The sequence below is a fragment of the Catharus ustulatus genome, chromosome 7, assembly GCF_009819885.2.
Source record: "Catharus ustulatus isolate bCatUst1 chromosome 7, bCatUst1.pri.v2, whole genome shotgun sequence".
Lineage (NCBI taxonomy): Eukaryota > Metazoa > Chordata > Aves > Passeriformes > Turdidae > Catharus > Catharus ustulatus.
Window position 1 is genome coordinate 5498515 of NC_046227.1, and position 11548 is coordinate 5510062.

The window sequence follows — 11548 nt, forward strand, 5'->3', positions numbered from 1 at the left end:
GCCATTGACATGTCTTGTTCTTCAGCAACATAAATCGACCATTTCCCTTCCTTTACTTTTCCCACTAGTTTTCAGAGGGCAGGCTTTAATCCATGCCCATGTTTATCCTGTTCTTTTTTAGTTTTATTTATGACTTCTTAAAAGGCTCACTCAGAGTTTTTATCAGGCAACACTTTTTCATGCTCTCAGCCGCCTGGTTTTGCTTAATATGGAAAGATGAGCAATGATTTTGTAGCATTTTCTCAGTATCTTCCCACCTTCTGGTTTTTAAAGTGGAGAACATCTGTACTCTGGGTTTGCCTGGTGCAGTTTGTGAGTCTGATTAAGAAAACGCAGGGACCTAAATTTTGTTTGAAATGAAGAAAAAATAGTAGCTGTCACTGCTGGAAGCCAATTGTGTGCTGTCTGTGTTCCAAAAACAATTAATGAATAATGTATTTACTATGTAAAACCTACCTTGCCCTTTGCCCTTCCTGCTCTGTTGTTTTTGAGATTCTTATTGCTCTCACAACTTCTCACTTTTTACAACCACCTGAAAGAGGAAATGGCCTCAAGTTGTGCCACAGGAGTTTAGATTGAATTTTAGGAAGAAACTCTTAACTGAAAAAATTGTCAGACATTGGAAGAAGCTGCCTAGGGAAGCATTTGAGTCCTGGCCCATCCCTGCAGGTCTTTGATAGCCATACAGATGTGGAATTTGGGGTGACAGCTTAGGGGTGTGCTTGGCACTGCTGGGTTAAAGCTGGGACTGTTTTTAGAGGGCTTTTCCTACTTAACAAGTCTCTGAGCCAAATCTGCTGTGCCTGGCAGGTTTAGCAATAGATTCTACTCAGTGATATGAATGTCTGCAGTTTCACTGTGAAATAATGCCTTGTCCAAGTCCTGGAAAGCTTCTGCAAAGCAGGCATGGAGCATCTCCTAAGCATCACACCCCAAAATGCCTGAGCCACACACAGCTTCCTTGGATGAAAGATGTCCTTAAGGATGGGATGAGGCTCCTGGGCAAGTAGTGTGGCTCACATCCCACCCTCAGGAGAGGCTGTGAGGCTCCAGAAGTCACTCCCCATTGTCCCACCAATGCCTCTGCAGCTGCATCCCAGCGAAGCACCAGGAAAAGCCTGGCTGATGAAGTTCTCCTCCTGCTCTGTGTGTATTCCTTGGAGTCTACAGGATTGCTCTGCAATTTCCGAAAGAGGCCTTTGGATAGAGCCTGGCTGAATAACACCCTGCTGCCATCTCAACACCTCAGGCTCAGCCAGGCTGACTCCCTGACAGCCTCTGGGCTGGGAGTTAAACTTTAATATGGATTGGGGGAGAAGAGCCCAGGCGTGACTCAGCCACCCACATTCACTGCTGGCAAGGGCAGTGGGACTGGGGAGAAGCAGAGGGACCAGAGACACAGCAGGGATCAGAGACCCAGGGGCTGAGCTGGCATGGAGCCCTGTGACCCACGAGGGAAAAGAGTTGCTGTTGTTGGTGGTGGTCTGGTAGGAAATGCTGGGTAGGGTTTACTGGGGGGCTGGGGCTGTATAAACACTGCTTGAGTGTGGGGGTGAATGTTTTCCTTAACATCATTCCTTTGGCAGATGATGGGGTGCTGCTGAAGGGGTTGATTGAATTCCTGCTGTGGGAGGCTCCTGTCTTTTTCTGGGATGAAGGGGTTTGGTGGTGGGTGGAGCAGTGGGGCCCACTAAATAAACACTAAATAACAGTCCTTGTTTGGGCTGCCGGGTTCCCCTGTCCCTTGGCTGATTTTGGCTGTAACCAAATCTCTAAGGTGAAATCCTTTGCAAGAACTGAGAGTGGTAAATACCAGGCTGAGAGGAAATGCCTTCCTCTGCCCACTTTTGTTTGGGAATGGTTTTCATGCACTGCTGCTTGCAGAGAGGTGTGACACTAAAGGCCAGGCTGGATGGGGTAATCTGGTCTAGTGGAAGGTGTCCCTGCCCATGGCAGGGGCTCTTTAGCATCCTTTCCAACCCAAACCATTCTGTGAGTCTGATTCTATGACAGCTTGGGGCATTGCAGAACCTGCATCTCTCTCTTGACTTTTTGGACATTAACTTCTTGGAATAGAGTGATGAGAGAAGAGGCTGCAGTTCTGACAACAATTCCTAATGGAAATTAAGTTTAAAAGATTACTTAAATCACAATTTATATTGTTCTCCCTCACTATGTTCCTAAGGGAATGCTGCTGCACCCTGAATTCTAGTGAGGAAGGTAAACACAGTCCAGAGAGGAGCTGGGAGCTTGCCTACAGCAGCTCCTGCTGTCTCTGGCTGAAGAGGTGAGCTCACTTGCTGTGTGTAAAAGCCTGAGCTTGTTTATAAAGCTATGACTTTACAAAAATAGTTTTGCTGGGTGGCTTTTGTCTTAGAGGCTCTGCAAACACACAGGGCTGCCAGAGGTCTGCTCTTCAGTAAAAAATCCTTTCAGGTTCTTGCTAAAAGGACCTCCCTGTTTATGCTGAGCTGCATCCCCTGATCACTTCTTTCCTTTGATGCATCTCATGCACCATTCCTGGTCCTTGTCTTGTAGGTGGGTGCATTAAATGCCTGTTTCTTTGCTAGACGAGGTTTCCATGTTGACGTTTATGAAGCCAGAGAAGGTAAGGTCAGCCTAGTCACTACTGTGTGAACTCACTGAAACTGCAAGGAAATAATGAAATTTGAGAGTGGCAGTTTGGGGATATTCTTTTCTCTCTCCCCTTTAGCCCCTGTGGTGGGGAGGAGCTTTTATTTAAAGTTCATCTTGTGTGGAGGGAACCCACTCTTTAGCTACTAAAATGATGCCCTTTTTATATTCTTGGCTTAAACACTGATTCAAATCCTCACCTTTGAAGCCTGGTCTCTGCAGGAAGCATTACAGTACAGTGCTGGGTCAGAAGGAGAGATGGAGCCTCCAGATCCACAAGGCACCACAAAAGAGAAATTAGGATTTAGAGCCGAGCCACTGGCTCAAAGGCAGAGAAATTGTTCATCTTCAGTTTCTGTCAGCTGGCAGACAAAAGAAAACCTGGGCAGAGGTGGGAAGCCAGGTGGCAGGTGGGAATGATACTATGGAAAGTGAAATTACTCAGGTGTGCAGTGAGGGGAAGGAGGAGCTGTGCCTGACACTGCAGTAACTCTTCCTGCCCTGACAGACATCAGAGCAGGCAGTTCTGCTGCACAGCTTTCAGCTGCCAGAATTCCACAGCCTCAAAAAGCCTCTGATTGCCCTTTCCTGCCTTCTGAGTTGGATGGACCCTACTGCCCCACTCCAGCTTTTGGCCCATTGCTTACACTGGTGTAATGGGATGAGGAGGCTCTGCCCCATGCCCTGGCCAGACAACCCAGGGAGACTAAACGAGGCCGATGCCCAGACATTTCCATCTGACCTGCCATGAAAGAGGTGACCTGCCTGTGTCCCAAAAAGCATCAGTCTCAGCAGAACCTGGCAGGCATTCACTGCTCAGCCTTCTCTGTTTAGAGGGGAAATGGCTTTTAATGTTAATGGACCCTCTGGCACATGGGGTGCTGTCAGGATCCAGCGTTCCCTTTGCAGCACTTGGCTGCAGCTGCTCCTTCCAGGCTGGCTGGACTTGCCCCTACCCCACTGCTGTTGCTGCAGAGGGCTTGGGAAATGTTCCCCTCACCAGGCTCAAATAGACATTAAGTACATTATTCTTTCTTTACCTAATACTTTACATGTTTGGCAGGTTAGTACAGAGGACACACAGCAATTCCAAGAGCTTGCTAGTGGGATATTAGCAGACAAATTTGTGCCAAAGGCTCTCCAACCAAGTCATGTTGAACATACCTGTAATTTTAATATTTTATATGTTTTTTAAATTCAGATTTAAAGCATTATTTAAGGGTTTTGTGTTAACCCCTAACAACCCACTATCACCTTTTCCAATTTATTGCCAGGCAGGAACAAACGCAGAGCAGATTTTCTGCAAGCGCTTTATCCACCACGGCATAGATGGATTTCTGAAAGCCACGCTGTGACTGAGCCATCCCTGCCCCCATAACCAGCTGCTCTTCCTCTGCAGATATCCGAGTGTCCAGCTTTGCCCGTGGCAGGAGCATCAACCTGGCCCTGTCCCACCGGGGCTGCCAAGCCCTGCGCGCCGTGGGCATGGAGGAGCAGGTACCTGGCACAGCCTGGTGGGGAGAGTGCTTTGGGGTGGTTGTATTTTTAATTTATTTTTTTTAGTGTTGAATATTGAGTTTTGCAACTTTAAAACTGGTTTTAGGAATTAAGGAGAAGAGTTTGTTTATTATTATTATTATTATTATTATTATTATTATTATTATTATTATTATTATTTATTATTAGAGACTGTACTTGTACTTGCTCTTTTGCATTTTTTTACACAGACTGTGTTGTCTGTAGTAGCTGGAAAGAGCTTTCCTTTACTTTTAGTTCGTTTTTGTAACTAACTGAAGCAAAAAAAGTTTCCTGAACCATGTTTTTTCAAAACAGTTTACTATTGTTAATTTTTGTACAGGGAATTGCTTTGCCTGTAAAATAAACAGGTTTTTTTCCACTTCTCTCTGAAGAAACATTTTCCCCGAACCAGTTAAGAAATAAACTATTTAAATCTGCTTCCTAAAGAAACCCCATTCAAAGGTTTCCTCCCAAATTTACCCTAAACTAAGCCAGGGAGGTGTGTCTCTGTGCCCTCTTCTTTCCTGCCCTGTCCCAGCCAGACCTCTTCCACTGCATGCCTGCCTCTGGCTCTCCCCTGCTTTATCTGCCCCAGCTGGGCTCTGCTCCTGCCAGGGGGCACTTCCCTGGGACACCAAGCACCTTCCAGTGTTTACCTGCCTGCTGTGCTCCCCTCCCTCCTGGAGAAGAGGGCAAACAGGGCACGAGTTCCCAACAGAGCTGATGCAATAAAGCAGGATGCAATAAAGGCAGCTGGTTTCCCCACTGATGTGCCCAGATTTGTATTTTCCCAGAAAATCTTGATCTTTGGGCTGACCTCTGCAATCCATCCACAAAGCTTTCTGCCCAGCAGGCTTGGCTGGAGCCCAGCATTCTTCTGCAGGGTACTGACCACCATTTAACATCCAGCTGTTGGCAGTGGTGGGATCTCCTGCTCCCTGGATCTCTGCAGAGGAGCCCAGGCTTTGGCAACACACATCCCAGTCCCAGGATGTGATTTGGCTTTCATCCCCTGCCCTGTCCAGCACTCTGGGATTTTTCATGTCCTTTCTATCAAAAAACAATTTCCCTCTGATTTTTATGAGAATGAGCTTGTAAGTAATCTCAGTAAACTGTAGTAAATTAACATGACAGCCCTGCTAAAGTTTTCCCATGTGATTTGGAAATGTGTGAGGAAAGAGCTCCTCGTTCTTCCTCGAGTGCAGTGCTGGGGTGAGGGGATGATGCTTGGTAACTTGTACTAAAAACCCACAGTTTTGTCCAGAACTGTGGGTTATATTCCCTTCTGTTTCAGATTGTGGCCAAGGGCATTCCCATGCGGGCAAGGAGGATACACACACCTTCAGGGAAAAAGTACTCCATCCCTTATGGGAAGAAGAACCAGGTACTGGAGCTGCTTTGCAGAGCATGTTGTTAGCATTTGTGTCTCTGTGTCATGGACAGCGTGGGGCTCCTGGATGTGGGAGAGGCTGGAGAGAATGGGGGAAGGGGATTGCTGGGAAGGGAGGGTGTCCTGTCTGGCCATGCAGAGTGTCCTTCAGCAGAGCTTTCTGAACCCCTGTTTGTTTGCCTTGCAGTACATCCTCTCTGTGGACAGAGCAAACTTAAACAAAGAGCTGCTGACAGGTAGGCTGTCACTTCTGTTTGCAAATCCTTCAATTCTTCTAACACACTTTGTGCTGGGGATTTAGGGTTTGCCCCATGACTAGAAGACTTTGAGCCCCAAGCTCCCTTACCCAGATCTCAGAAAGTGCAAAGCTGAACTAGCAGAGGAAAACCTGTGCTGTCTCCCAGCTGAAGTAGGAGACACCTCCTCAGCCTTGTTGTGGCATTTTCACTGCTTGTACAGAGACAAATAGAAACTGGAGCTCTATGGCCAAATATGTAATAAGAGTGGACCAAATTTATGAAAATTCCCCTGCAGGTGACTGCAGGCACCTCATCCCATCCTGAACTTCAGTGGAGTGATGGTGGAAGGCAGTCAATGGCTCATGTCATTGTGGGAATTAAAAAAATCCTTGCAGGATTCCTTGCATTTTTCAAATAGTTTATGCCATAGCTGACCAGTCTCAGTGTGCCCTGCCTGCTGGCCCCCACACAACACAGCAAATTCTTTGCTGTAATAGCAAAAATCCCCATAATTTAGGGATTTCTTGGAAATATTTTTTTTGTGGTCACAGTAAAACCCTCTACATTTAGTTGTTTTTTCCTTTCACAGCTGCTGAGAAGTACTCCAACACTAAACTGTTCTTTGGACACAAGCTCCTCGGGTGCAATGCAGAGCTGGGGACATTATCCATAAAAAGGTAATTCCTGGGCAAGCGTGGGATCAAGCACTGTGGTCAGTTAGTTTCTGCTTAATCATTCATAAAACCTCAAACAGTTGAGCAATCTCAGTTTTGAAACTCCTGTGCAGGCACAGCCTTGTGCCAGCTTTGGAGGAGAGGCATCAAGGCAGCATTCCTGGGGAGACTGAGAAAGGTTTTAGCAACTCACTAACCCCCCCAGCCTGGCAGCAGGCACACACTTCTGATCTGTGCAGGGGATAAATGTACCAGTGTCCATAGCACTGGGCTCAGGGACAGACTGCTCATCAGGGAGGGTGGAGAACTGGTGATGCCCCATCCCTGGAAGTGTTCCAGGCCAGGCTGGATGAAGCTCTGAGAACCCTGCCCATAGAACAGGCTGAGCTTTAAGGTCCCTTCAAACCCAAAGCATTCTGTGGTTCCATGACCTTGTTTCCACTCTTTCACAGAAGTCCTGGCCCTACCCTCCATCCCTCCTGGCAGGTGCTGCAGATTCTGCAAAACAGCAGCATTATCCCAAAGGTGCCGACTGCATTGCTGAGTAGACCTGGCAGAGTTATGCCTGATAACCTACAGGATAATTCTTTATCCTAATGCTGTGCTTCCCAGGCAGTGAGAGCTGGTCTTCCCTCACCTAGAAGATTATTAACACATTTTGCAGAAGGCAGATCCTCTGGGCACAGTGGTGCTGAGCTGCCTGGAGTTGCAGGAGGGTTCACCACAGAATCATGGAATGGTTAAGCTGGGAAGGAATCTTAAAGATCAGATTGATCCAAGGTACTGCCTTGCTTTCAGATCTGACCAGCAGACCTTGGAAGTGACCTACGATCTCATAGTGGGGTGTGATGGAGCCTTCTCAACAGTGAGGAAACAGTTCATGAGGCAAACACGCTTCAACTACAGCCATGAGTACATTCCCCACGGCTACATGGAGCTGACCATCCCTCCCAAGGATGGAGATGTGAGTGTGCCTGGCCCAGGGGTTCCTACAACCTTCACAGCTTGGATATCCCACCCCCTTCTCACTGCTGCTCTGCTATACCAGCTTTGGAAGAACTAATTCCTCACCTGGGGTTCAGGCAAGGGGTTAAACCTTTCCAAAGAGAAGGCATGCATCTCTTCCTCTTCCAAAAGCAGGGCCAATGTTGGTACCTGCATGCAAAAATCCTAGAGAGCCTGTCCCAGAGTGGTGGGATTAACTCTCGCTCTGAGAGGTGGGAGCATGTCTATGGGGACATCAGCAATTGCAAAGCATCAGATTTTTGCCCTTATTTCTTACGCTTTCCTCTTTCCCTTGCCCTGTGTCTCCCTGAAGCAGAAAGGGGCCCTGTAGTTGTGTCTTCCCATGGGAACTGTTGTGCTGGTGTGGAGGGGAGCCAGAGCCTGGGCTGGGGGACCCGAGCAGGGCAGGTCCAGAATTCAAGGCAATTTTCTTTCTCTTTCAGTTTGCCATGGAACCCAACTACCTCCATATCTGGCCGAGAAACACCTTCATGATGATTGCACTGCCCAACATGGTGCTAACCCAGGGCCATGCTCTCTTGGGGCACAGGATGGGGCTGGTGGGGATGAACTGCTGTGGTGGCAGGGATTGGGAGGGCCAGGAGGCACAGAATTACCCAATCAATTAGATTGGAAAAGATCTCTGGATCACAGAGCCCAACCTATGAGCCAATACCATTGTAAACCACTGAGTGCCACATCCAGTCTTTCCTTAAAAGCCTGTTGGGACAGTGACTCCACCATCTCCCTGGGCAGCTTGTTCCAATGTCTAATCACCTTTTCTGTGAAGAAATTCTTCCTAATGTCCAGTCTTAACCTCCCATCCTGCAGCTTTAAGACTGTGTCCTCTCTTGTTTTGTCCCTTGTTAGGTGGGAGCAGAGCCTGATCCCCACCTGGGACATCCCCCTGTCAGAGTGTTGTAGAGAGTGATAAGGTCTCCAGAACCCCACAAACCATCACTCTGCAGCTGGATGTTATCAACTGCATACCAGGAGCGCCAGGACAGTGAGCCAGGCCCATGCTGCCCAGTCACACACTGTTTCTGCCTCCCCTGTGCCTGGCCACCATCAGGAAGGGGGTGGCCAGACATTCTCTTGCTGTGCCAGGGGGTCACTGTGATTGCCAGGTGGCAGGCTGGGCACTGAGCTGCTGCTTCAGGTGTTCTCTCTGCTCCTCTTACTGACCTTCTTTGCTGGCTGGCAGGACAAGTCCTTCACCTGCACACTCTTCATGCCCTTTGAGGAATTTGAGAAGCTGACAACAGGCGAGCAAGTGCTGGGTTTTTTCCAGACCTACTTCCCAGATGCCATTCCCCTCATTGGAGAGTAAGTGTTCCTGTCTCCCCTTTTCACTCATCAACACAATTATCTATTATGGGATGGGCTTTTTCTTGGATGGTATCAACAGTCTCAAGCATGTTAGGCAATTTCCCTTCCTCTTAAAATTAATTATCCCAGGACTTCATATTAACAGAGACACTCAGATATTCTCTGGTATGTTCTTCCTATATTGACCAACATCTGCTCACAGTAAGAGAATCTGATCAAGCTGTGTGCAGAACTTAAAACCTGCAGACAAAATATCTCATCCACAGGGAGGGAAGTTGGCTTCCACATTTTTCCCAGCACAAACAGCCCAGTGCACAGGCTCAGGGTTTGCATACCAAAGCTGGCAGTGTCTGTGGCCTGGCTTCCTGAGCTCGGATGTGGCACAGCTTGCTCTTCTCTCTTGTGTCCCACACAACAAACTCTGTTGTTTTACCTGAAGGCAAGAGCTGAAGCACGATTACTTTTTGCTGCCAGCCCAGGCCATGATCTCTGTGAAGTGCTCCTCCTACCACCTCTCCTCCCGGTGCCTGCTGATGGGAGATGCTGCACATGCTGTTGTGCCCTTCTATGGACAGGGCATGAATGCTGTAAGTAATTCATGGCTGGCCTGTCCCTGCTGGTGGGGATCCCATTCCTTTCACCTACAAACACCTGGTTTTAGTGTTTAACTCCATGGGCTGGCCTGTCCCACAGCCTGATGTCCTCTGCGTTGGCAGGGGTTGAGCTCCCATCAGGATGTCCTCCTGGGAAGGATAAGGGACAGGGTGATGGTGCCACCTTCCCATGGAGCAGAGGACTATGTGGGAGAGGGATCCAGGCAGCTGGGAAAGGCAATCCCCTCAATTTCTCTTAAGATCCTGTCAGAGGGGCCTGGAATAAAACTGCTCTGAAGCTGTGGTCAATGGGACTGAACAGCTACACTAGCTAGGCATCTATGAGAGCACTTCTGCTGAATGTATGGGTCCTTTATGCCTATTAACCCCCTAACATTCCTCCCAGGGCTTTGAAGATTGTCTGGTCTTTGATGAATTAATGGACCAGTTCCACAATGACCTAGGTAAGTGAGGTGGCTGGGGACGTGTGAGAGCAGAGGAACATCCCTCTGCACCTGAGGGCAGCTGGATACCCTGCAGGGAGCTGCCTGGGAACTGTTGCTTTCTTCTCCCAGGTGCCTGCCTCCCTGAGTTCTCCAGGCTGAGGGTGCCAGATGACCACGCAATTTCGGATTTAGCCATGTACAACTACATAGAGGTAGGTGAGCCCCGCACAGACCTGCGGTTCCATGGGCCACGCACACAGTGCAGCAGGGGCTGAGGAGGCACTGACCCCTGCATCACCAGGACAGTGGGACAGGTAGCAAAGCACAGGAGAGCTCTGACAAAACCCGTTGCAAAGGGGGGTGAGTGTTGCTCTGTTGCAGATGCGTGAGCACGTGAATTCCACGTGGTTCATCTTCCGGAAGCGTGTAGACAACTTTCTCCACGCCCTCATGCCTTCCACCATTGTCCCACTGTACACCATGGTAAGCCAGAGGGTCATTCCCCACTTCTGTGAGCTCCTCCTGCCAGGCTTTGGGGTGGTGACACTCTCCTGCCACCCCTCCCAGGTGACCTTCACCAGAATTCGCTACCACGAGGCCCTTCAACGCTGGAAATGGCAGACAAAGGTTGGCCAAGGGTGCTGCCCATCCTCCCCATGCCATGAGCCTTGGGAGCATCCTGCACCCCAGCACTGCTCAGCTCTGGGGGGCAGCTCTGGGGCTGGGATATTGCCAGCTGTGATGACTTTGATGACCTCTGATTATGCTGGGGTTTCTCTTTGTACTTGCAGGTGATTAATCGAGGGCTGTTCGTGGTGGGGGCAGCAGGACTGGGTGGCACCTACCTGCTGATAAAGCATCTGGCACGGAACTTGAACTTCTGCTTGGGAGACTTGTGGGGCTGGTCCCATTACCTGAAGAATATTGGAAATCTTCCCTTTGGCACACGAGTGGTTTGAATGTATGGGGAGATCCTTGTTGTAATAAAAATGAAGGCACGGACTGTTGGCCCAGCTGGGTGATTTTATTTCTCTTGGGATGTGGTTTGGAAGCTCCTGCAGCCCCTTGGAAGCAGTTTGGCCTCTCTCCCTTTCCCAGGTGAGGGAAGCCTGTCCTGCACAGTGTCCAGAAAGCCTTTGCCAGGTGTGTAACCTTGGCAGCCTGGTTTCAAGGGATGTGGTGTGTAGCTGTGGCACTTAGAGGTTATGGTTTAGTGTTGGACCTGACAGTGCTGGGTTAATGGTTGGATGGTCAATGATCTTAGAGTTTTCTCCCAACCTTAATCATCCTGTGATTGTGTGTCCCAGCCTGCAGACTGCTGCTCTTGGCAAAAACAAGCCAACATTTTGAGGGTCCTGAAGCCATAAATAGCTGCAGCCTGGGATAGTACTAGGAGGATTATCAGACACACTTTCCTTCTTCTTACATTGCCCTAGCCCCTCACAGTCACTGCTTAAGAACAATAAAATGACCCAAATTAACCCCTGATCTGATGTGGCACAGCCAATCTCATTTGAGGTGGTCCACATACAGCTGCCAGCACATGGGTAGGGACCAGAACTGCTCTGCACTATTCAGTGAGTCAGTTTTGGCTCCCAAGGGAGCACCATTCAGGGCACAGATAGCAAATTATGTAGAAAACAGTTTTTTCTCTAGCTGGGATGTTTCCCAGGCACTGTACCTATGGAAGATGATGGCAGCAATGACAAGGTGTGACTGT

The 11548-nt window shown here is 48.8% G+C and overlaps 1 protein-coding gene across 1 annotated transcript; it reads left to right on the top strand.

The window, feature by feature from the left end:
* Positions 1 to 907: 907 nt before the first annotated feature.
* KMO (kynurenine 3-monooxygenase) lies at positions 908 to 10787 on the top strand. Its single transcript, XM_033064690.1, has 15 exons — positions 908 to 1487; positions 2539 to 2608; positions 4034 to 4131; positions 5447 to 5536; positions 5730 to 5778; positions 6371 to 6458; positions 7254 to 7419; positions 7904 to 7975; positions 8665 to 8786; positions 9229 to 9376; positions 9789 to 9846; positions 9958 to 10040; positions 10210 to 10311; positions 10396 to 10455; positions 10620 to 10787. The coding sequence occupies exons 1-15, from the start codon at positions 1434 to 1436 to the stop codon at positions 10785 to 10787; spliced, it is 1428 nt and encodes a 475-aa protein (XP_032920581.1). The 5' UTR covers positions 908 to 1433.
* The last annotated feature ends 761 nt before the right edge of the window (positions 10788 to 11548 follow it).